The following is a 26,423-nucleotide window of genomic DNA, read 5'->3' as shown; positions in this document are numbered from 1 at the left end:
ATTATAATGGAGGGTGGTGACAGGTAATACTTTAAACCTTACTCTCATTGGAACTGGTTCAGAGAGGGAGGAGTTGACAGATTCATTGGTGTATAGAATCCTATCTTAAACTACAGCTAAGTAGAAGGAAAATAAGGGAGGAGGTGGGGAGAAATATAAAAGAGGGGTAAGGAGGGAGTGATTAAAAGCAAAACACTGATGTGGACGGAAAGAGAAAGGAGAAAGGGCAGTATTAAAAGAGGAAATTGAGATGTAATCATAACTGTGAATGTAAATGAGATGAATTAACCATAAAATGGAAGCAGATGGCAGAGTGGATTAAAAACCAAAATCCTACCATATGTTGTTTACAAGAAACACATTTGAGGCAGGTAGACACACATGGAGTAAAGATAAGGGGATGAAGCAGTATCTAATGGGCTTCAACTGAGAAAAAAGAAGGTAGGAGAAACACTCATGATCTCAGACAAAGCTAAAGGAAAAATAGATCTGATAATAAGGAAGGGTTAGGGTTAGGGTTAGGATTTATACCAGAAATACAAGGCTGGGTTAATATTAGGAAAATCATCAGTGTAACTGACCATATCAATAATCAAACTAACAGAAATTGTGATTATCTCAATATATGCAGAAAAAGCCTTTGACAAATACAATACCCAATCCTATTGAAAACACTAGAATGCATAGGAATAAATGGGCCTTTCCCTAAAATAATTAGTATTTATTTATAACTATCAGCAAGTATTGTGAGTCTTGAAATTTCTCAGACTTGTGAATGTTAAAAATTTCCACCTTGGGGAATTCTCCATTGGAACAATTCCCTACTGGGAACATTCCCCATTTTGACAGTGAGAACTCTACTTGGATCAGAAATGGGAGGACCTCTACTCCACCCATACTTAAGGACTGCTTTAGGGGAAAAAACTCCTTGCTAAACAATGAGGGTACTTGGGCCCATACTTATAATAAGGCAAAAAGTTCTTTAAGCCATGCCTATTTTTAGAAGTAATACAAAGGGATGCTAAGTACCTATTAAAAGTCAGGCAACTTGTAAACTTGCCAGGAGCAAAGAGGTGAAAACTTATTCAGAAGTTTTTTCTGGTTCAAACTTACTAAAGGGATTAGTCAACCGAGCAGTGAATTCAGAATGGGCTGTCCTTTGGAAAACGTCTACTGTGATTGGTAGATGGAAGAACTTAGGGGAGGTGACATAGGAGAAAACCCTCTATATAAGAAAAAGCAAAATCTCTTGAAAAGACAATCCTTTTGGACAATCTCTTGAGGAGAGGCTCTGGAGAAGGGATTCTCTTGGAGGACAATCTCTAAGGAGGTCTCGCTGGAGCTCCTCTGAGGGGACTCTGTCCCTCTGAAGGCTCTTGAGAGGCCCTTTGAAACAGTCTCTGGCTGGAAGGCTCTTTGAGGAGGACTCTGGCTGGAACTCTCTCTGAGGAGACTCTGTCACTAGAATCCTTGCTTAGACAGACCTTGTGGTGAGTGATAAAAGACTGACTGACTGATCTCTCTCTTAAGACTCAGGTCTAGGCCATGTTGGCTTAAGGCCCTTCATACTTATTTCCTTTTTCTCTCTTTCTCTCTTTTCTTTAATTCCTCATTGTATTATTAATTAAATTCTCTATAAAACCCAGTTGACTTGGGTATATTCATAATTGGGAATATTTCCCTGGCGACCACCTTATATTTGATTTAAACCCAAGACACTATAGTGAAAACATATTTTCTGCGGTCACAATTTACTCACCCACTCTTATATCTATCACAATATATGACCCCAAATCTTTTAACTGCCACAGTTTATGTCTCCAACTATTTTAAATGTTACAGTATCATCTGCAAAGGGGATAAGTTTGAAACTTTCTCAAGATCAGGAGTCCAGCAAGGGTGCCTGTTATCACCACTATTATTTAATATTGTAAAAGAAATGTTAGCTGTAACAATTAGAGAAGAAAAAGAAATTGAAGGAAATAAAGTAGGCAATGAGGAAATTAAACTAATCCTCTTTGTGGATGATATGATGGCATACTTAGAGAATCCTAGAAAATCAACTAAAAAGCTACTTGAAAAAATAACTTTAGTAAAGTTTCAGGATACAAAATAAACCCAATATATGTCATCAGCATCTCTATAGATTTCCAACAAAAATCAGCAGCAAAAGTATAGAAAGATAAACTTGAATTAAAATCACTCTAAACAATATAAAATATTTGGGAATTTATTTGCCAAGACAAATAAAGGAATTATATAAACACAATTACAAAACACATTAAACACAAATAAAATTAGATCTTAACAAATGGAAAAAACATTAATTGCTCATGGGAGACCAAGCCAACATAATAAAAATAATACTCCTACCTAAATTAATTTACTAATTTACTGCCATATCTATCAAACTACTGAAAAACTATTTTAAGAGAACTAGAAAAAAGAATAACAAAATATATCTGGAAGAACAAAAGGTCAAAAATATTAAGGGATCTAATGAAAAAAATATGATGATGACTTTGCAGTACCATATCTTAAGCTGTACTATAAAGCAGTGATCATTAAAACAATCTGGAAAGGTGGATCAATGGAATAGACTAGGGGTGAGTTACCTCAGCAATCTAGTGTTTGATAAACGCAAAGATCCCAGCTTTTGGTATAAGAACTCACTATTTGACAAAAACTGCTGTAAAAATTGAAAAACAGTGTGGCAAAAATTAGGTTTAGATCAACATCTCACACCCTAAATACCAACATAAAGTAAAAATGGATATATGATTTAAACATAAGTAAATTAGGGACATGAAGAATAGTTTACCTGTCAGATATATGAGGAAGGGAAGAATTTAAGACCAAAGAAGAGCTAGAGAACATCACAAGATTTAAAATGAATCATTTTGATTATATGAAATTAAAAAGGTTTTGTACAAACAAAACCAATGCAACCAAAATTAAAAGGGAAGCAATAAACTGGGGGAAATGTTTTATAATAAATTTCTCTGATAAAGGTCTAATTTCTTAATTATATAAAGAATTAGGTCAAATTTATAAGCATCAAAGTCATTCCCCAATTGATAAATGATCAAAGGATATGAATAGGCAGTTTTCAAATGAAGAAATTAAAGTTATCAATAATCATATTTTTTTAATGGTCTAAATTCCTCTTGATTAGAGAAATACAAATTAAAATAATTCTGAGGTACCACCTCAAAACTAGCAGACTGGCTAATATGGCAGTAAAGGAAAGTAATACATGTTGGAGGGGTTGTGGCAAAATTGGGACATTAATGGTGGAGTTGTGATTTGATCCCACCATTCTGGAAGGCAGTTTGGAATTATGCCCAAAGGGCTTTAAAAGAATGCATGCCCTTTGATTCAGCAATGCCACTACTAGGCCTGTATCCCAGAGAGATTTTTTAAAAATGGGAAAAGGACCTGTTTGTACAAAAATATTTATAACTGTGCTTTCTGTATTAGCAAAGAATTGGAAACTAAAGGGATGTCCCTTAATTGGGGAATGGCTGAACATACTGTGGTATATAATGGTAATCGAATACTATTGTGCTATAAGGAATGAACAGGATGATTTCAGAGAGAACTGAAATGACCTTTGTGAACTGATGCAGAATGAAATAAGCAGAACCAGGAGAACATTATACACAGTAACAGAAACATTGTGGGACAATTAAATGTAATTTAAGACTTTGCTACTAACAGCAATGTAATTTGGTTCCAGGACTTAAGAAAAAGAAAGAGAAAGAACTAGAGAAAGAACTGTGGGAGTAGAAATGCAGATGAAAAGCTATGATTTATCACTTGTTTATTTGGGTATATGATTTGGAGTTTTGGTTTTATGGGATTTTTCACCTGTAAAATTGAATGATGTGAAAATATGTTTTGAGTGATAATACGTGTATAACCAAGTTGAATTGCTTATCAACTCCAGGAGCAGGGAAAGAAGAAGGAAGGGGGACAATATGAATCATGTAACTTTGGAAAACTTCATAAAATGGTTATAATACAAAGACTTAACTATATAATTTTTTTTCCTGGAAAAAGGATCATGAGGAAATTGATATTTAAATGTTCACTTCAACAACTTTTCTTTAGAATTTCAACTTTTCTATCATAGAAAGAAGCAATGTGATATAAGGATCTAAGAATGAAGAGTAGTAGTAATTTTTTATTATTGAAATATATAATCTTTAAATACTCACCAAAAATCAGAGTACTTGAATATATTTTAAATTCTAGAGTCATAACTCTCACAAAATATTTCCTTATCAACTTCTATAACTGTTTAGTCCCGACTTTACCATGCAAACAACATTTTAGAACTAACTTAAAACACATCTTAAAATTACTTACCTTGAAGGTTGGCTGAAGAGTTGCTTGTAGCAATGCTTTTCCAATTGTTGACATACCTAGACATACAATAAATATATTTAGTACAATAAATTAAGGAACAAATGTTGCTTGTATTCCTATTAATGTTGAGGCCACCTTATATCCTTCCTGTCCCCTAGGTTTGTAACCATCAGCATCATTTTTGACTGCTCACTCTAAGTCATCCTAGATATTGAATTAGTTCTTAAATCTCGTCTTTTTTTCTCTACATCTTGTAATATATTTGCCCTTCTCTCCACTTACCCAGCTATCATTTCAGTCTCTCATTTCCTCTCGCTTCAACTATTTGTTCTTTCTTCTACCCAAAGTCTTTCCACTTCAACCGTTCCTCCATGGGCACATCCATTTGAAATTCCTAAAATGGATCTTAGACTGTGAGTTCCGTGGAAAAAGGGACTGTATTCTTGCTTCCCTTAGAATCCCCAATCCTTAGTCTATTTATTAAGTATATAATAAGTACTTAATAAATAACTGACTCTCTTCCTATGTACTTAAATTATAATGGCTCCAAATTACTTTTAGAATTGAATACAAACATCTCTGTTGGTATTTAAAGCTTTCACAACTGACTCCTTATCTTTCCAGTTTTCTTACACTCTCCTCTCCTTCACAAACTCTAGTTCAACCATATGAGCTTACTTGGTGCTCTTTTTCTTTGTGTTTCCACCTCAGAAATTGTTACTCACACACACACACAACAACTTTTGGAAAGATAATAAATTTCATGGATAGTCTGTTTGCAGTTATTATTATTGTGCCAGATGTTATGAATAAGGACTTGGGAATCTCTGAAATAGGAAAGTGAATAGGTTTGGTAGGAACCTCTTCTATATCCAACTGGTAAGCAAAATTCCTGGTCTACTGGTAGTTCTTATTTGGAAACATTCTCCTCTCCTTTCCCACTTAAAACATACTTAGAGTTAAACATTCTAGAGAAACTATTGCCTCTTCTGAATGGAGATTATTTTTCAGTATCATAACACTTCTAAAATTTGTTTTTTTTATTCCCTAATTTAATGAACACTGAAAAAATATTTCCATATGCAAAGTAGCATGGAAAGGGATTACATATGTTATATAAAGCTTGCTTTTAAAAATACATATGTAATAAGTTCAATGTTACTTTTACACCTATTCTGCTAGCCTGTGTTTTCCTTCTGACTTCCTCTATGCATTTAAAAACATGCTTCAATAACCCTCCTTTCTTCTTTTTGACGGTGCTATCATGTGCTTCACTTTTCTCCCTAAATCTCCTCTATCCCCTTACCCCCATTTGCAAAGGAAAAAAATCCTTATGCAGCATACTCAAGCCAAATAAATTATGGCATACATTTTTCCACTGTCTTTAGAAACAGCCTTGGACTCCTCATTCAAAAATTTGAATAGAAGAAAAAAATGTCTGAATCCATTGACTTCAACTTCCCCTTTCACATTAAGTCCTTATGCCTCCAATTTCTAAAACCAGCAAATCCAATAAAGGTGTAAGAATGAGAAACCTAACATAAGTAACCAACTCATCTGATCAAACTCATCTAAGTCCTTCACTCTCTAGCTTTTGAAATTTTTTGAAAGCAGAAAAATTAAGGAAAAGAAAAGGGAGTTGATTAGTTACATTTTAGTAATACATATTCTTGCATGCATTTGATTTTTGAAAAGTGTTCTATAATATAATTTTTGTAGCACCTAATCCATGTCTGTTCTATGAAAATATTCAGGAAATTGTTACTTTAAAAAAATAAATTTTTTTCAAAATGGATGCATTAAAAATTTTACTTTTTTTTTTTTAGAGTTCTGGCTTTTGGCAAATATACAAGATTACTTTAAGGTCAAAGCACTAACAGAGAGATCAGGAATAGCTTCATGTAAAGAAATGGCATTTGAGCTGAGTTCTGAGAATAAAGATTCTAAAAGGTGGAGATATGAAGGAATTGTATTCCAGATATAAGGGGCAGCCTGAGAAATGGCATGGAGGTGGAATGTTGAGGATGCAGAGTAAGGCAGCCATTTGACTAGACTGTAGAATATATGAAAAGGGGTGATGTTTATTGACTGGATAAGAAAGTTGGAACCAGGTTGAGAAGGGTTTAAAATGCAAAATAGAATTTGACAGAATAAGCAAAGAAGGAGTTCTACCAAATTCATTTTATGACACAAATATGGTACTGATCCCAAAGCCAGGCAGGTCAAAAATAGAGAAAGAAACTATAGATCAATCTCCTTAATAAATATAGATGCAAAAATCTTAAATAGGACACTAGCAAAACGACCCCAGAAAGGCATCACAAGGGTTATTCACTATGACCAGGTAGTATTCATACCAGAAATGCAAGGATGGTTCAATATTAGGAAAACCATCCACATAATTGACCATATTAATAAGCAAACTGACAAAAATCACAGATTATCTCAATAGATGCAGAAAAAGCCTTTGATAAAATACAACGCCCATTCCTATTGAAAACACTAGAAAGTATAGGAATAGAAGGGCCTTTCCTAAAAATAATAAACAGTATCTATCTAAAACCATCAGCAAACATCATCTGCAATGGGGATAAACTAGAAGCCTTCCCAATAAGATCAGGAGTGAAACAAGGATGCCCATTATCACCTCTATTATTTAACATTGTACTAGAAACCCTAGCAGTAGCAATTAGAGAAGGAAAAGAAATTGAAGATATTAAAATTGGCAATGAGGAGACCAAGCTATCACTCTTGGCAGATGATATGATGGTCTACTTAAAGAATCCTAGAGAATCAACCAAAAAGCTAGTCGAAATAATCAACAACTTTAGCAAAGTTGCAGGATACAAAATAAACCCACATGAGTCATCAGCATTTCTATATATCTCTAACCCATTTCAGCAGCAAGAATTAGAAAGAGAAATTCCATTTAAAATCACCCTAGACAAAATAAAATACTTGGGAATCTATCTGCTGACACAAACACAGGAACTATATAAACACAACTACAAAACACTCTCCACACAATTAAAACTAGATCTAAACAATTGGAAAACATTAACTGCTCATGGGTAGGATGAGCTAACATGATAAAAATGACCATCCTAGCCAAACTCATTTACTTTTTTAGTGCCATACCCATTGAACTACCAAAAAAACTTTTTTATTGAATTAGAAAAAACCATAACAAAGTTCATTTGGAAGAACAAAAGATCAAAGATATCCAGCAAATTCATGAAAAAAAAATGCAAAGGAAGGAGGATTTGCAGTACCAGATCTCAAACTATACTATAAAGCAGTAGTCATCAAAACAATTTGGTACTGGCTTAAAGACAGAAAGGAGGATCAGTGGAATAGACTTGGGGTAAATGACCTTAGCAAGACAGTCTATGATAAACCTAAAGATCCCAGCTTTGGGGACCAAAACCCACTATTTGATCAAAAACTGCTGGGAAAATTGGGAAAAAGTATGGGAGAGATTAGGTTTGGATCAACATCTCACACCCTACAGCAAGATAAACTCAGAATGGGTGAATAGCCTGAATATAAGAAGGAAACTATAAGTAAATTAGGCAAACACAGAATAGTATACATCAGATCTTTGGGAAAGGAAAGACTTTAAGACCAAGTAAGAGTTAGGGAAAAAAATCACAAAATATAAAATCAATAATTTTGATTACATCAAATTAAAAAGGTTTTGTACAAACAAAACTAATGCATCCAAAATTAGAAGGGAAGCAACAAATTGGGAAACAATCTTCATTACAAAAAACTCTGACAAAGGTCTAATTGGTCAAATTTATAAAGAGCTAAACTAGTTGTACAAAAAATCAAGCCATTCTCCAATTGATAAATGGGCAAGAGACACAAATAGACAATTTTCAGTTAAAGAAATCAAAACTATTCATAAGCCCAAGAAAAAGTGTTCTAAATCTCTTATAATCAGAGAAATACAAATCAAAAGAACTCTGAGGTATCACCTTTTACCTAGCAAATTGGCTAACATGACAGCTATGGAAAGTAATGAATACTGGAGGGGATGTGGCAAAGTTGGGACAGTAATTCATTGCTGGTGGAGTTGTGAATTGGTCCAACCATTCTGGATGGCAATTTGGAACTATGCCCAAAGGGCACTAAAAGACTGTCTGCCCTTTGATCCAGCCTTAGCACTGCTGGGTTTGTACCCCAAAGAGATAATAAGGAAAAAGACTTGTACAAAAATATTCATAGCTGCACTCTTTGTGGTGGCAAAAAATTGGAAAATGAGGGGATGCCCTTCAATTGGGGAATGGCTGAGCAAATTGTGGTATATGCTGGTGATGGAATACTATTGTGCTCAAAGGAATAATAAAGTGGAGGAATTCCATGTGAACTGGAACGATTTCCAGGAATTGATGCAGAGCGAAAGGAGCAGAACCAGGAGAACAATGTACACAGAGACTGATACACTGTGGCACAATCGAATGTAATGGACTTCTCTACTAGCAGCAATGCAATGATCCAGGACAATTCTGAAGGACTTATGAGAAAGATCCACATCCAGAGAAAGAACTGTGGGAGCAGAAACAGAAGAAAAACAACTGCTTGATCACATGGGTCAATGGGGATATGATTGGGGACGTAGATTCTAAACGATCACCCTGGTGTAATTATCAATAATTTGGAAATAAGTTCTGATCAAGGAGGGGAGGGAGGGAAATGATGTGATTATTGTAACCAAGGAATAATGTTCTAAATTAACTAAGTAAATTAATTCAAAAGGGAAAAAAATAAAATAAAAACTCTAAAAAAATGCAAAATAAAGAAGTCTGCATTTTTACCTAGAGATAATTGGAAGCTTTGCAGTTCAGTAGTGATTCCATTTGGGGTTTTCTTGGCGGGGATACTGGAATGGTTTGCAATTTTCTTTTTCAGCTGATTTTACGGAGGAGGAACTGAAATAAACAGGGCTAAGTAACTTGCCCAAGGTCATACAGCTAATATGTGCCTGAGGTTGGGTTTGACCTCATGAAAATGAATCTCATTGCAGACCTCATGTTTTATCTACTGCAACACCTAGTTGCTCCAAAAGGAAGCTGCGGGAAAATTTGTTGAGTAGTAGAATGATTTGATTAGACCTTTAGGAAAATCACTTTGGTAGCTGTGTGGTGGATAGGGGGAAAAATTAGAAGGCTATCACAATGATCTAGGGGAGAAGTAATTAGAACTTGAACTAGTGTGGGTTGTGTGAGTAAAGCAAAGGAGACAAATAGGGCAGATTTGTGGATGTAGAACTAAATGCATATGTTGGGTGAATTGAGGATGACTCCAAGGTTGGAAGAGGGGTGAGTTTAGAGAAAAGATGTTTTCTTTTAGACATGCTGAATTCTACTTACGATCATTCTTAAACATATGAGGAGTCACATCACTACTAATATGGTAAAACTGTTTAAAAGGTTATATCCTTCACCAACAGCCCAATCCATGGTTTCATCATGGGTGGAGGCAACTCCTCAGGTTTGTGCCACTGCTCTAGTGGGTCCAATCGAGCTGGGGAGGCTTTGGGCATGAGTCTGGTGAAATCTTCTGCCTCAGCGTTATCTAGGCTGGTTAAATGTACAAAGGCTTTTCACTGGGCAGGCTTCAGGGAGATGATTTTTCTTTTTTTATTTATAACATCTATTTAATTGTATATCAAACCTGCATCTTTACATCTTTTTCCATAAGAAATTATTTTACCACATTACTTAATTTATCAAATACTTTGCTAAAATCTAAGTAGGAGAAAAGCTAAAATTTTCAGTGGATAGAGCACACTGGGCATGGAATCAGGAAGACCTGAGTTCAATCTGGGTTTACTAACTGTGTGACCCTTTGCAAGCCAGTTGACTTCTGTTTGCCTGAATTCACTGGAGGAGGAAATGGCAAACTATTCCAGTAACTTTTCCAAAAGACCCAATGGATGGCATTGACATGCTATTTGCCCATGGTGTCTTGAAGAGTCAGACAATTGATAGGTACACATCTACTTCATTTCCAGACTTTATTGCCACAAATGAAGCTACTTTGAGTGCTTTGGGTGGTGTGTATGTGTTGGGCCAGGATGGAGGGAGGTTTGCACAACTTCATGATGCCTTCAAAAGTTCACCAATTTACCACTCTACTCTTAGCTTTCTTATATTTTCAGTTCCTATCTTTTGTTACCTTTTCCAATTTCTATCTTTTCATCAGATGTCGGACTTCAATTATTTTAACTTTAATTTATCTTACTATTTATGATTTGGATTATATTTTCATGAGGACTTTTATTGGTAGGGGGATAATTTTTTCAAGAACTTTCAATACTTTGATAAGGGTTGCAATCTGTGTCAGCATATAAGGAATATTCACACAGAAGGGATCACCACAGACCCCTGAAGTATAAATACTTAAGTAAAAGATAAAATATGATCATAAATTTAATACAGATAGGATATTGCCACTGAGAACTGATTTCTCATTGTAATTCCAGCCCAGGAACTACTCTGAGGGATACTTGGTTAGACTACTGTTTCTCAAGGTTTTGTAAGAAAGTGCCTTAGGCAGGAATTGATGGACAAAGGAAGGGGACACCTTGGTAGTGTGAGAACTGAAGCTTGATGTTATTTGTTGATGCTGGCTTTCCCTCAAAGGCTGTGGTCCCACTGTTGACCACATGGCTTCCAAGGACCACAATAAAGAAATTCCAGTGAGGTGGCTACAGCTGCCCCCTCCTTTTACAACACTAAGATGGAATGAGGAAAGAATGAAAGGGAAAGAACTAGAGGACAGTGTGGCCTCAGAATGCTTAGGGGCAGGGCTTGTTTGAATGGAATGAAAATATTTGGGAGAATTCCATAAGAAAATCTTTTGGTGGCTTCACTCCTGCCTTTCAGAGGGAATCCCCTGTCCATTTCCTTTTCATAGACTCCTTCTCTCCTTCTATAGCCAATCTAATTTAGACCTTGGGGTAGAAGAGTCAGTATTCCCATGGAAAGGTAAGGTTGGGTCTTAAAGGTTTAATCATCAGAGTTCTTCCTAAAAACCTTTCATCTTTCTAAATTGGTGTACTCCCTCCCCTTATCTTGGATTCTGTTTTTTCTTTCCATTCTCTTCCTATCCTAAGGTTGTGTTGGGAAAGATATGGGGGCAACTGGCACTAACATGTGATTTCTTACAGTCTGATAAGTAGCAAGGACACTGCTATTGGGAAAGAGCACCAAGAGCATCACTGGCTCTGCTGCGCAAATGCTGCCCCCATTGCCATCTGGCAATGAGAGTAACAAAAATGGGAGGGAGAAATAAAGATTACTGAATGCTGATCCCCTCCCTATTTGTACCCTGAAATAAAGCAACATCTATTTACTCTTCATAGTTTAGTGCATTTGTCCAACTCAGAATTTCATCCACTTCCCATTCCATCACCGATTTCATTCCACCTTGTTCAACTGCTCTCATTAATCCTTTTGTTGCTTTTAAAATTAAGTCTGTACATCTATTGTCTGCTCTCTTTGTTTCCAGGTTTCCTGCATAATACCTAAGGAGAGGAAAGGAATTAAGACATAAACCTTTGGATTATAATGAGGATAATACTGATAACTTTAAGTGACATTAAAGATTTAACATATTAGACAAAGTTTTTATCCTTGATCTCTAGAAAGAAAGCAATCCAATCATCCATATATAACGGAAACTTATAACTGAACTTCACATTTCATACTCATAACTCAATGAGTTAAATCCAGGAGTGTTCTGGTATTTAATAAATGTCTCTCTGGGATGGGGGAGTGGGGAAGAGAATGTATACATGGCGCACTTTAAAATTTTTTTTTCATTTTATTTCATCAATTTAGAACATTATTCTTTGGTTACAAGAATCATATTCTTAACCTCCCTCCCCTACCACCAACCTTCCCATAGTTGACTCGCAATTCCACTGGGTATTACATATGTCCTTGATCAGAATCCATTTCAATGTTGTTGATGTTTGCACTAGGATGATCATTTAAAGTCTATATCTCCAATTATATCCCCCTTGACCCATGTAATCAAGCAGTTATTTTTCTTTGGTGTTTCTACTCCCACATTTGTTTCTCTGAAGGTGGAATAGTGTTCTTTCTTGTAGATCCCTCAGAGTTGTTCAGGGTCACTGCATTGCCACTAATGAAGAATTCCATTACATTCAATTGTACCACAGTGTATTCGTATCTGTGTACAATGTTCTCCTGGTTCTGCTGTTTTCACTCTGCATTAATTCCTGGAGGTTGTTCCAGTTCACATGGAATTCCTCCACTTTATTATTCCTTTGAGCACAATAGTATTCCATCACCATCAGATACCACAATTTATTCAGCCATTCCCCTCATTTTCCAATTTTTTGCCACCACAAAGAGCGCAGCTATGAATATTCTTGTACATTACTTTTTCCTTATTATCTCTTTGGGGTACAAACCGAGCAGTGCTATGGCTGGATCAAAGGGCAGACAGTCTTTTATCACCCTTTGAGCATAGTTCCAAATTGCCCTCCAGAATGGTTGGATCAATTCACAACTCCAGCAGCAATGAATTAATGTTCCAATTTTGCCACATCCCCTCCAGCATTCATTATTTTCCTTTGTTGTCATGTTAGTCAATCTCCTAGGTGTGAGGTGATATCTAAGAGTTGTTCTGATTTGCATTTCTCTGATTATAAGAGATTTAGAACACTTTTTCATGTGCTTATTAATAGTTTTGATTTCTTTAACTGAAAATTGCCTATTCATGTCTCTTGAGCCCATTTATCAATTGGAGAATGGCTTGATTTTTTGTACAACTACTTTAGCTCTTTATAAATTTGACTAATTAGAGCATTGTCAGAGGTTTTTCTAATGAAGATTGTTTCCTAATTTGTTGCTTCCCTTCTCATTTTGGTTGCATTGATTTTGTCTGTACAAGAACTTTTTAATTTAATGTAATCAAAATTATTTATTTTACATTTTGTGACTTTTCCCCCTAACTCTTGCTTGGTTTTAAAGTCTTTTCTTTCCCAAAGATCTGATGTATACTATTCTGTGTTCACCTAATTTGCTTATAGTTTCCTTCTTATATTCAGGCTATTCACCCATTCTAAGTTTATCTTGGTGTAGGGTGTGAGATGTTGATCCAAACCTAATCTCTCCCATATTGCCTTCCAATTTTCCCAGCAGTTTTTATCAAATAGTGAATTTTGGTTCCAAAAGCTGGGATCTTTGGGCTTATCAGACAGTCTTGTTGAGGTCATTTACGCCAAGTCTATTCCACTGATCCTCCTTTCTATCTCTTAGCCAGTACCAAATTGTTTTGATTAACACTGCTTGATAGTATAATTTGAGATGTGGTACTGCAAGGCCCCCTTCCTTTTTCCTTCTTTTTCATTATTTCCCTGGATATCCTTGATCTTTTGTTCTTCCAAATGAACTTTGTTATGGTTTTTTCTAATTCAATAAAAAAGTTTTTTGGTAATTCAATGGGTATGGCACTAAAAAAGTAAATGAGTTTGGGTAGGATGGTCATTTTTATCATGTTAGCTCATCCTACCTATGAGCAGTTAATGTTTTCCAATTGTTTAGATCTAATTTTAATTGTGTGGAGAGTGTTTTGTAGTTGTGTTTATATAGTTCCTGTGTTTGTGTCAGCAGATAGATTCCTAAGTATTTTATATTGTCTAGGGTGATTTTAAATGGAATTTCTTTTTCCAATTCTTGCTGCTTAGATGTGTTGGAGATATATAGAAATGCTGATGACTTATGTGGGTTTATTTTGTATCCTGCAACTTTGCTAAAATTGTTCATTTTTTTGACTAGCTTTTTGGTTGATTCTCTATAGCTTGGTCTCCTCATCGCCAATTTTAATACCTTCAATTTCTTTTTCTTCTCTAATTGCTATTGTTAGTGTTTCTAGTACAATGTTAAATAATAGAGGTGACAATGGGCATCCTTGTTTCACTCCTGATCTTACTGGGAATGCATTTAGTTTATCCCCATTGCAGATGATGTTGGCTGATGGTTTTAGATAGATATTATTTATTATTTTTAATAAAGACCCTTCTATTCCTATACTTTCTAGTGTTTTCAATAGGAATGAGTGTTGTATTTTGTCAAAGGCTTTTTCTGCATCTATTGAGATAATCATGTGATTTTTGTTGGTTTACTTGCTGGTATGGTAAATTATGTGGATTGTTTTCCTAATATTGAACCATCCTTGCATTCCTGGTATAAATTCTCGCCTAATCATAATGAATAATCCTCGTGATCACTTGCTGGAGTCTTTTCGCTAGTATTCTATTTAAGATTTTTGCATCTATATTCATTAAGGAGATTGGTCTATAGTTTCCTTTCTGTTTTTGACTGGCCTGCCTTTGAAATCAGAACCATATTTGTGTCATAAAAGGAATTTGATAGAACTCCTTCTTTGCTTATTATGTCAAATAGTTTGTATAGTATTGGGATTAGCTGTTCTTTGAATGTTTGATAGAATTCACTTGTGAATCCAGCAGGCCCTGGGGCTTTTTTCTTAGGGAGTTCTTTGATAGTTTGTTCAATTTCTTTTTCTGATATGGGATTATTTAAGAATTCTTTGTCTTCTGTTAATCGAGGCAATTTATATTTTTGTAAATATTCATTCATATCACCTAGATTACCATATTTGTTGCCATATAATTGAGCAAAATCGTTTTTAATGATTGCCTTAATTTCCTCTTCATTGGAGGTGGGGTCTCCCTTTTCATCTATGATACATACTGTTAAATTGGTTTTCTTCCTTCCTTTTTTTTTCTAGATTGACCAGTACCTTGTCTATTTTGTTTGTTTGTTTGTTTTTAAATACCAGCTTCTGGTCTTATTTATTAATTCAGTAGCTCTTTCACTTTTGATTTTATTAATTTCTCCCTTAATTTTTAGGGTCTCTAATTTAGCTTTCATCTGGGGGTTTTTAATTTGTTTGCTTTCAAGTTTTTTGACTTGCATATCCAATTCTTTGGCCTCTGCCGAGTACTGCTTTGGCTGCATCCCATAGATTTTGAAAGGATGTCTCATCACTGTCATTTTCTTTAATTAAATTATTAATGGTTTCTATGATTTATACTTCAACTGATTTTGGAGAATCCTATTATTTAATTTCCAATTAATTTTTGATTTACCTCTCCATGTACCTTTACTGATTATTATTTTTATTGTATTATGATCTGAAAAGGTTGCATTTATTATTTCTGCATTTCTGCATTTGTTTGCCATGTTTTTATGCCCTAGTACATGGTCAATCTTTGTGAATGTACCATGTGTTGCTGAAAAGAAGGTGTATTCCTTTTTGTCCCTATTTATTTTTCTCCATATATCTATTAACTCTAATTTTTCTAAGATTTCATTCACCTCTCTTACCTCTTTCTTATTTATTTATTTGATTTATCTAGATTTGATAATGGTAGGTTCAGGTCTCCCACTAGTATAGTTTTACTATCCTTCAACTCCACTAGTTTCTCCTTTAGAAACTTGGATGCTATACCATTTGGTGCATACATGCTTATTACTGATATTTCCTTATTGTTTATACTGCCTTTTATCAGGATGTAGTTACCTTTCCTATCCCTTTTAATCAGATCTATTTTTACTTTAACTTTGTCAGATATCATGATTGCAACTTCTGTCTCCTTTCTTTCAGTTGAGGCCTAATAGATTTTACTCCAACCTTTAATTCTAACCTTGTGTGTGTCTACCTGACTCATGTGTGTTTCTTGTAGACAACATATGGTAGGATTTTGGATTCTAATCCACTCTGATATTTGTTTTTGTTTTATGGGTGAGTTCATTCCATTCACATTCAAAGTTATGACTGCCATTTGTGTATTCCCCACCATTTTGATATCCTCTCCTAGTTCTGTCCTTACTTCTTTTGCTATATCCTTTTAAACCAGTGGTTTGCTTTTAATCAGTCCCCCTAAAAAACCCACCCATAATATGCTTCTTTCTTCCCCCTCCCTTTTTCTTTCTCTCTTATTTTTTAAGGGTCTGTTAAGTTACCTCCCCTCTCTCTTTCCTTCCCTTTTTCTACTTCCTATCCCTTCCCCTACTTAGTTTTCCCTTCTCACTTTTCCTGTATAATAAGATAGAATTCAATACCCCAGTAGATCTAGATGCTCTTCCCTCAGACTTGGTTTCACTGAGAGTAAGACCTATTTGCACTCTCTTCCTCTCCTTATAATAGTATTATTCCCTTCCCCTTCCCATGTACCTCTTTGTGTGGTATAGAATATCCTATTCATTTTATTTTTTCAAGTTTCTCTTGGTGCCATCTTTGATTCCCCCCTCCCTTTTTCTTTTCTTTTTTTTTGCATATCATCTTATACCACTTATTATTATCCCAATCTGTTCCTGTGAGTGATTCTTCTAATTACTATAATAATGAATATAATTTTTGATTTACAAATAACATTTTCCCCATATATTGATATAAACAACTTGATATTATTGAAGCCCTTAACGAAGAAAGTTTGAATAAAAAAATTTTTCCCCTTTCCTTCTCTTTCTTATTTTACCTTTCCATGTTTCTCTTGATTTTTGTGTTTGGATATCAAACTTTCCACTTAGTTCTGATCTTTTCTTTACAACTACTTGGAAATCTTCTATTCTATTGAATGCCCACACTTTCCTCTAGAAGTATATAGTAAGTTTTGATGGGTAGGTAATCCTTGGTTGAAGACCCAATTCTCTTGCCTTTCTGAATATCATATTCCAAGCCTTGTGGTCCTTTAGTGTGGAAGCTGTCAGATCTTGTGTAATCCTGATTGGTGCTCCTTGATATATGAATTGTCTCTTTTTTGCCTTCTTGTAAAATTTTCTCCTTAGCTTGGAAGCTCTTGAATTTGGCAATTACATTCCTGGGAGTTGTCTTTTGAGGATTTAGTATAGAGGGTGTTCTATGAATTCTTTCAAGGTCTATTTTGTTCCCTTGTTCAAGAACATCAGGGCAGTTTTCTTGGATAATTTCTTGTAGTGTGATGTCAAGATTTCTGTTTATTTCTGTGTTTTCAGGTAGACCAGTGATTCTCAAATTGTTTCTTCATGATATGTTTTCCTTATCCGTTATTTTGTCAGCGAGATATTTAATGTTTTCTTCTATTTTGTCAGTCTTTTGAATTTGCTTTATTAATTCTTGCTGTTTTGCAAGATCATTGGTTTCCAATTGCCCAATTCTGGTCTTTAAGGCCTGGTTTTCTGCTAAAAATCTTTTGATTTTCTGCCATACTCTTTTGATTTTCCTTTTCATTTTGATCTATCCTGCTTTTTGTGGCTTCCAGCTATTTCTCCAATTGGCAGTTCTTGCCCTTTAAACTGTTATTTTCTTTTTGAACTATTTCCCACTTTTCTTGCCAGAAGGCTTCCATCTTTTTGGTAAGCTCCAATTTAAATTCTTCAAGAGCTTGTGGCCAATTCCATTTTCTTTGGAAGGTTTTGGTGCATTCATTTGGATTTTGTCTTCTGCTGTTTCCTCTGTAGTCTGGATTTTTCTCCCGTAAAAATTATCCAGGGTCAATGCCTTCTTCTTGTTTTTCTTGGTGTTGGGAAGTTGTTCCTGGGCACTGTTTGCCATCACTATGGTTGTTTTTCCTTCCCTTTCCAGTCAGAAATCTGAGGGCAGGCTCTCTGTTTATGGAGCTAAGGAATAAGGATTTTTCCTGAGGTCAGCTCTGGAGTCTCTGCACCTTCTGCTGTTTGCTGCCTTTCTCTGTGGTATCTTCCCCGCAGGTGCCCAGGGTCTGCACCTCTTCAGCCTGCTGGGGTCTCAGGTTTAGCTGCTCTCAGGGGTAGGTCTTTGGTGATCTTAGTCAGCTGCCAAGGACCTAGAGGTGTCCTTCACTTGTTCACTGATTCTGGCACATGCTGGCTCTGACTCTGGCTCCATAGGTGGGGTGGGGGAAGGTGGATCAGCTCATGTTTGGTGGGAGCTTTTTCACCCCCTTATGGCGTGGAAATGCCCAAATCCCATGTACCTTCAATGTTGCGCCCTACTGTAGAGTCCCTTCGTTCATACGAATTTGGGATTTTTTTTGGCTTTTTGAGGTAGTCTAGGTGGTGAGGAGAGGAAGCTTCCTGTGTCTAGACTGCCACCATATTTACCCAGAAGTCCGAAACTCACATGGCACCCTTTTAAGCTTACTCTATATAATATATGGTTTTTTTGCTATTGCTATCTTTAAGGCTAAATTGAAAATCAACAACATTAACAAAATAAAGTCCTAATGTGCGATATTTGCTGATTTCTGAGTTGTAAATACTTATAGTAAAAATTTAACAATTGGTTTTCTGGGGTCTGGTATGAAATGGCTTCAGCCTACCCCTGGTTAAATTAGAAGATTATGTGAGCAGCTAGGTGGCAATAAAGGATAGAGCTCTACACCTGGAGTTGAGAGGACTTGGCTCAAATTTGTCCTCAGACACTTCCTAGCTGTGTGTTCCTGGGCAAGTCACTTAACCCCGATTGCCTAGTCCTTACCATTCTGCCTTAGAGTTGTTACTAGAAGAGAAAGTAAGGGTTTAAAAAGAATTATAAAGTTCCATGGAAAAATAAAGCCATTTGATAGTGAAATCAAGGGATTTCAGAGCTAGAAAAGATTTCCACTTTACAGATCATGAAACCTAAAAGCCTACACAGTTGAAATGATGTTGGCGAAAATCTTATGTTCTATACTAGTTGTATGTGCATAAACACAATGCATTCATCCCATGTTGATTAATAGCATAAATAAGTTAATAGTTCAGAGCCAAAACATTTTTTAAACCCTTACCTTCTGTCTTGGAATCAATACATGTATTGGTTCCAAGGCAGAAGAATGGTAAAGGCTAGGCAATGGGGGGTTTAAATGATTTGACTGGGGTCACACAGTTGGGAAGTGTCTGAGGCCAGATATGAACCTAGGACCTCCCATCTCTAGGCCTGGCTCTCAATCCACTGAGCTACCCAGCTGCAAAACATTGGTTTTTTACTATTTTCCAAATGAGTATTCAATTTGAGATGCATAATGGTATACAATTTAAAAGTTAACTCATTCTGAAACTCAAAAATATTTCCTAAATATGATACACTCAATAAGAGATATATTTTAGAGGGACCATTGCAAATTTCTTTAAATTATCTTCTTTATAAATTCATAGTTACCCAAGAAAGAAGGATTTCACATTTTTTCTATACTTTTTAGAAAACAATGTGATCTACTCCAAAGTCAGCTCTAATGGAGGGGCTAGCAGTACTCTAATGCTTGAGACAAGGTTAAATCTCTGCATTCAATCTGGAGAAGAATCTATTGACCCAAAGTTATTAAAATTTCACCCATGGATGAACTACAGTAGAGTTAGACATTACAAAACATGGGGGTGAGGGCTCTGATCAATGCAATAACCAATTATGATTTTTTTGTGACCAATTATGATAGTAAAACAAGAAGGACCACAAAGACAGTATTTTTCAACTGTGTTCATGGGTTTTGCATAACTATACTTTTTTTTTAAACAAGGAAATATTCTTTGAGGGGCGTCACTGGGAAATGACAGTGATATTTTAAAAATAATAACAAAACATTTAAGAAATAAATGTCAAGGGGGCAGCTGGGTAGCTCAGTGGATTGAGAGCCAGTCCTAGAGATGGGAGGTCCTAGGTTCAAATCTGGCCTCAGACACTTCCCAGCTGTGTGACCCTGGGCAAGTCACTTGACCCCCATTGCCTAGCCCTTACCACTCTTCTGCCTTGGAGCCAATACACAGTATTGACTCCAAGACGGAAGGTAAGGGTTTAAAAAAAAAATAAATGTCAAGGAGCATTTTTGGGAATGATTGGCGTTCATGAACATATACAATGAAGATCAAATTTTAACAGCTAAATGATCATCTTCCAACACAGAAACAAATAACAAAAATTCCAATACTTTTGTGTGTGTGAGTATGTGTGTGTGTGTTTTACAAGAGAATATCTCAAGGTATATTGTGTTCTTTTCTCCAAATTTATTATCTAATCCAGATCCTTGTGGCTCTCTAATGGACTCCAGTAGATAATAGCAGGCTATAGAAGTCTGTTGGTAGCTGGTGACACAGTGCATAGAGTGGTAGGCTTGGAGTCAGGAAGATTTGAGTTCAAATGTGAGCTTCAGACACTTACCTGTTTGACCCTGGGCAAGTCATTTGACTTTTGCTTGCCTGAATTTCCACAACTATAAAATGAGGGTAATAATATCCCTTGGCTCCCAAGTTTGTGAGGATCAAATGAGATTTTGTGAAAGTACTTAGTACAGTGCTTGGAATATAATAGGCATTTTATAAATGAGCCCTCCTTTCACCTCTTCTCTCCTCTCCTCTTCCCTACCAGTGGTCATTTTACTTTGCTTTTTCAAGAAGTCCAGGACCTGACTGATAGTCTTCCTCTCTACCTAACTTCTGCCTTTATAACTGGGAACTTATGTTGATATTTCCTCAAATACTCTAAATTTTCAGTTTCTTGAGCTTATCAATTCCCACAACCTCTATACTCTCCCTTAGCAACAGAGTTGATCATAGTTTTATCTTGCCATCATCAAGTGTTCCATTTCCACAATCAAAAACACTGACATTTCATTAACTGATCTTATCTGTTTCTCAGTCTGTCTCTCTGTGCCTCCCCCTCCCTAAATCAAGCCCATAGTGACCCTGCTCCATTCTCCACTTTAATCCTTGGCTCCCGTTTTTATCCGTTTATACCTTGTCAAAACTCAACCATGAATTTCTCCCTTGATTCATCTCCTCTCTTCCTGCTAACATGCTTTGAAACAGAACTGTATAAAATCACAATCTTTCTGGCAGGGCCCACTATACATTAATATATTCTTATCTCAACTGAGTCCTTGCTGCAACAAGGCAATCCTTTTACTCCTTTTTAAATGATTCTCTATCTTACTTCCCAAAGCAAATGTTCCAAAATTTTTTTCACTCCTTAAGCTTACTCTCATCCCACCCTTTTCTCCACCTTCTTAGCTGAGGGCCTCATCTAACCCTTAGAATATCAAAGTCATTTTCTTTGAGTTCCTTCTTTTCCCCTTCTCTATTATCCCTTTGGTATTATCCTCAGTTCTCTCTTTTATTCTTTTATTCCAGTTTCCATTGAAGAAACAGACCTTCTTACCAAGGTCAACTTCTTTTATAAGTACCCTGGATTCTATCCCCTTTCATCTTCTCAGAAAATTGCCCTCAGAATCGTCCTCTCACTTTCCCTTATTTTTATTCTTTATGTCCTCGTTCCCTTTTTTGCTACTTATAAATGTGCCCAAGTCTCTTTTATCTCCAGATCTACAATCCTTACTAGCCACTGCCTTAATCTCTCCTCTCTTTCTCCTCCACATATCTAACCAGTGTATCTCCACAATATCTCTCAGATTCATACTTCTCTTTATTCATACAGTCACCCCCCACGACTTATAGCTCCTCAATTGTGCTATTTAAATAGCCTTCTAATTTGTCTTCCACCTGTGTAATTGGAAATTTTGTGCCTTTGAACTACATTTCCCAGGAATCCATTGACTTCTTGTCTTTACATGCTGAAGTAGACAGGAGAATAAATAGGGTGGTCTTTCATGGCTAGTTCTCTTTCCTTGCTGGGTCTGGACATTGGTGGAGCAGACTGTTTGAGCAGGTCAATTAGCCATGGGCAAGTGGTTTTATTTTGTTACTTTTAGTGATTATTAATAAATCTTATAAAATATAAATATATAATATATAATAAAATTTAATATGCAATAATTTCAAATATAATATTGATGGTTTATATGATAAAATATAATATATAATAATTTCAAATATTATATTTTATAAAATTTATTATGTCCCAACCCTGCAAGGAAAGAGAGCTAACCATGGAACACCACCCTATTTATTCTCCTGTCTACTTCAGCACATAAAGACAGGAAGTCAGTGGGCTCCTGGGGAATGTAGTTCAAAGGCATAAAATTTCCAATTATACACACTTCAACTCTTTTTCCACTCCATTTCATTCATCACAAAGTTAACAAAGTAATTTTTTTTAAGTGCAAGCCTTTATTGCCTCTAGAATCATAAAATCCTCCGTCTGACATTGACCTGGCCCCATTTCATCTCTGGCCTTATTTGGCATGATATCTCTTTCTGTACTCTTTGATCCAGTGTAATTGGCATGATAGTGTTTCTTATAAATGGTACTTTATTTCTCACCTCTGCTCTAGCTGTTGTTTCCCATACCTACAATGCACCCCCCTCTCACTTCTGACTCTTAGCTTCCCAAACTTCTTTTAGGACTTAAACCAAGCATTACCCTCAATAGGAGATCTTTCTACATGTCCTCAACTACTAGAGATCTCTTCTCCCAAACCATTTAGTATCTATTTTGAAAGAAAGAATGCTTGAAAATAAGTGAAACATTAATATCAATAATAGCTAGCATTTATATAGCATCTTATGCTATATATGCTATATATTTTATAGCACTTTTTAGTAGCTAAAACATATAATACTTAATATGTGCCAGGCACTGTGCTAAGCACTTTACAATTATTATCTCCTATGATTGACCCTCACAACAATTCTCGAAGATATTATTCTCACTATTTTACAGTTTAGGAAACTGAGGAGAAAAAAAGGACAAATGACTTGCCCAGATTTACATTGAGGCAATATTTGAACTCAGGTCTTCCTGGTTCCAGGTCCAAGACTCTATCTATTGCACTACCTATCTGCCTAACTAACAGTTAAATGCCAACTATATATAACAGGCCCTGTGCTAAATGTTATAATCTATCTATTTTGTATATCACTATATCCAAAATGTAAACTCCTTGAGGGCAAGGACTGTATATTTCTTTTTTATCCCCTGTGAAGATTAAATTGTAATCCCCTAATTGTAACAATAAAGGTACTTAGCTCTTTCTTTCTTGGGAAGATTAAATTGTAATCCCCAGTCTATTTTTAGTTTTTAATTCCCCAAAGTGTTAACTCAGTATTTGAAGTAGATTTATCCATTTTAATTTACAAGAAAGCAACTAACCACTAAAGGTGCGAACTAACTACGAAAGGTGTGATATAACCAAAAAAGGTATAATCTAACCAAAAAAAGGTGTGAACTAAAGAGTGGGCAGTTCTGGAGAGAGCGTCTGCTGTGATTGGTAGATATGAAATTTAGGGGAGGTGACACAAGAGAAAAAGATCTTTAAATAGAGGACCACAGAGGCCAGAAGACTATAGATCAAAGAACTCTGTCTCGGAGTTGGCCTGCAGGATCAGTCTCTAGAGCTTGGAGTGAAGAAGAGTCACTTGGAGGAGAGATTGAAAGACAGACACTTGAGGAGATCTCTGTCTCTCTCTGTCTCTCTCTCCCTTAATATCTTCCCTCTATTATAAATAAACTAACATATAATTCCATTTACTTAGTAATTCATTTTGGGATTTAGAAATAAAATCCCATGGCCACCACCTATTAAATATTTCAGTCTAACCATCATAACAATTTAACATCCCAGAACCTAGCACAATATCTGACACATAAGGTGCTTAATAAATGTTTGTTGATTTAATGAAGGAAGTGTGGAACAATTAGTCTTCTGCTTTAACTATATTTTTACTAGCAAGAACAAGATAGAGAAGTCTTTAAAGGGCAATGATAATAGTTACATAAATAGAAATTCCTATATATCATTTTAATGCCCTTAAAAGAAGTAAAGATTAATGCTACTACAATAATGAAATAAGTCATACATAATTTGGGGGGAATATAGGATATAGGAAATTTCAAAAGAAATGAAAAGTCATTTGTGTTCATAAATTCATAATTATATAATCACAAATATGACCGGATATGCTAGAAGTATAATAGTATTTTTTCATATTAGAAGATTAATATTTTAAAATTTAGGTCTTGGAGAGTTTTAGTTATAATGAATCATGAAGATATTAAGGATGTATTCAAAAGCTGCCTCTAATGAGCAAAGTGTTTATGGACCAGACTTATGGATATATTTCTAATATTTCACATGATTGATTTATGAATCCTTAAATTGGATTGGTTTGAAATTTTGTTGAACTTAAAAATTAAACCTCTATTTTATCTGCTGTCTGAAAGCTGGCTAACAATTTGTAAAGGTCCTTTCAATCATCAAAGGCTTATACTTTACATCTAAAAAAGTGGTCAAATACTGAATAGGTCTGAGCCAAGGTTCCTGCAAGGGAGAAATTTTTTCACTAGATAGGACAGATTTGCAAAATATTCTTCCTGAGCACCTGGCTATTCAATTGTATTGTGTTAAACCCTTTATCTTGTAATTGGATGCCAATATTATGTTAATACCTTTACTGTTTCCCTTGTTTGATTGACATCCCAAAAACCCCCATGCTAAAAACCTATAATAGTGCAGTAGTCTCAGATGCTCTCTGTGCGCTGACCTGCTGACATGATGTTGTAGCTTTTCTGTCTGTCTCTCTTATCTGTTTGTTTAACCTATGTCTCTTCTTCCCTAGTCCTTAACCCTTTACCCATTGCTCCTCAGTCTTTAGCTTCCCTCCACAGGTGATTAAAACCTACGTGAGAATTTTTGTAGGGGCTGGTTCCACTCCAGGTCTTACATGGAGCACAGTATATATTTAATGATGGCAGAGTGGGCTATTATCGAACTTGGATTGATTGGGATAAATTATCAAACCTATAAAATAATATTTAACAGTTTTATTAGTAATCTAACCTCCTAAAAATTCTCAAAACCACCACAATAATTTATATATTGTTCACATCAGTATAATAATTTCATTACTTACATTTCCCTCATCCATTGGATTTTTTTATATTTTCTTCTTTTTTCAAAGTCCTGCTTTCTCATCATTTTGGAGAAGGGAAAATTAACTTTCTGACGATTTCCTTCTTCGGTGATCTCATCACTGGCTCTCCAAAACTGTTGATCAATAATATTATTAAACATTTTATACTATTTTCTGTGATAGTGTTTGTTTTTGGAATTACATCTCTATGTGTAGCAGAGAAATCCCAGAGCAGAAAAACAAAAGGGATCATAATAATGCTTCATGTCTATATTACTTTATGGCCACAAAAATCTTTCACAAATATCTTTTTGGGGCAGGTATAGCATTTCCATTTTATAGATTAGAATCTAAGGATATCAGAATACAGAGGGGAATAAAGTGTGAGAAGATGGGAAAGGGCCCAATTATGAAGGAATTTCAATGTCAAAAGAGAGCAGTTGCTATTTGATTCTTAAGGTAATAAGGAGCCACTACTGTTTACTGAGTGAGAATGGTGATATGGTCAGATCTAAGATTTAGGAAAATCAGTGATAGCTGAAAGTAGGATGGACTGGAAATACCTTTAAGTAAGAAGACCAACAAGCAGGTGGTTGCAATAATCCATATGTTAGGTGACAAAGTCCTACATGAGAGTAATGGCTGTGTGAGTCTAGACAAGGAGGTGAGGACAAGAGATGTTGTGAGGGTAGAAAAGGCAAGACTGAACAACAATGGGTTATGGCAGAAGAGGGGTGAGAGAATGAAGAGTCAGGGATGATAATAGCACTGTGAGCCCAGCGCTCTAGGAAGGACTGTGGTGCTTTTGACACAGGAAAGTTTGGAAGAGGAGAGGGCTTGAGAGGAAGACAAGGAGATCTCTTTGGAACATATTAAGTTTGAATTATTATATTGGTACAAACTGAACATGAATAACTAATGTCCCTCCAATTATTTAAAGAGGAATTTTCTTTTCAATTTGGGAATGGGACAGAATATTTGAGATTGTGCTGCCTTGGAAAATTTGAAATGTATGGTTGTTATTTTTCGGAGGTATAAGCTAGGAAACGTCACTTCCCTTTCCAAGATGATCCTTATAGAAGTGGGTTTGGCATGGCTCTGGACCATACTCACTTTATACCTCATCCTTTCAAAACTATGAAAATCAAGTCTTTATTGGTACTGGCTCAATAACAATTCATCATTGCCTAGACATGAAAAACACTGTCTTAGGTGCTAAAGGAGATAGAAAAGATAAAGATCAATAAG

The 26,423-nt window shown here is 35.6% G+C and overlaps 1 protein-coding gene across 3 annotated transcripts in view; it reads right to left on the bottom strand.

The window, feature by feature from the left end:
- The window catches only part of C4H11orf65 (chromosome 4 C11orf65 homolog), a 46,684-nt gene that overhangs the window by 8,796 nt on the left and 11,465 nt on the right, over positions 1-26,423 (bottom strand). For all 3 annotated transcript variants that reach the window (XM_016433875.2, XM_007494878.3, XM_001381433.4), the window contains exons 7-9: positions 25,176-25,309; positions 11,735-11,905; positions 4,372-4,427 (exon numbers count right to left, since the gene is read on the bottom strand). In XM_016433875.2, coding sequence (XP_016289361.1) covers positions 4,372-4,427; positions 11,735-11,905; positions 25,176-25,309 — 361 coding nt within the window. The remainder of the gene's footprint in view (positions 1-4,371; positions 4,428-11,734; positions 11,906-25,175; positions 25,310-26,423) is intronic.

The sequence above is a fragment of the Monodelphis domestica genome, chromosome 4 (genome assembly GCF_027887165.1).
Source record: "Monodelphis domestica isolate mMonDom1 chromosome 4, mMonDom1.pri, whole genome shotgun sequence".
Classification (NCBI taxonomy): domain Eukaryota; kingdom Metazoa; phylum Chordata; class Mammalia; order Didelphimorphia; family Didelphidae; genus Monodelphis; species Monodelphis domestica.
Note: the sequence above shows the minus strand (reverse complement) of the source record. Positions and strands in the feature narration are given on the sequence as shown.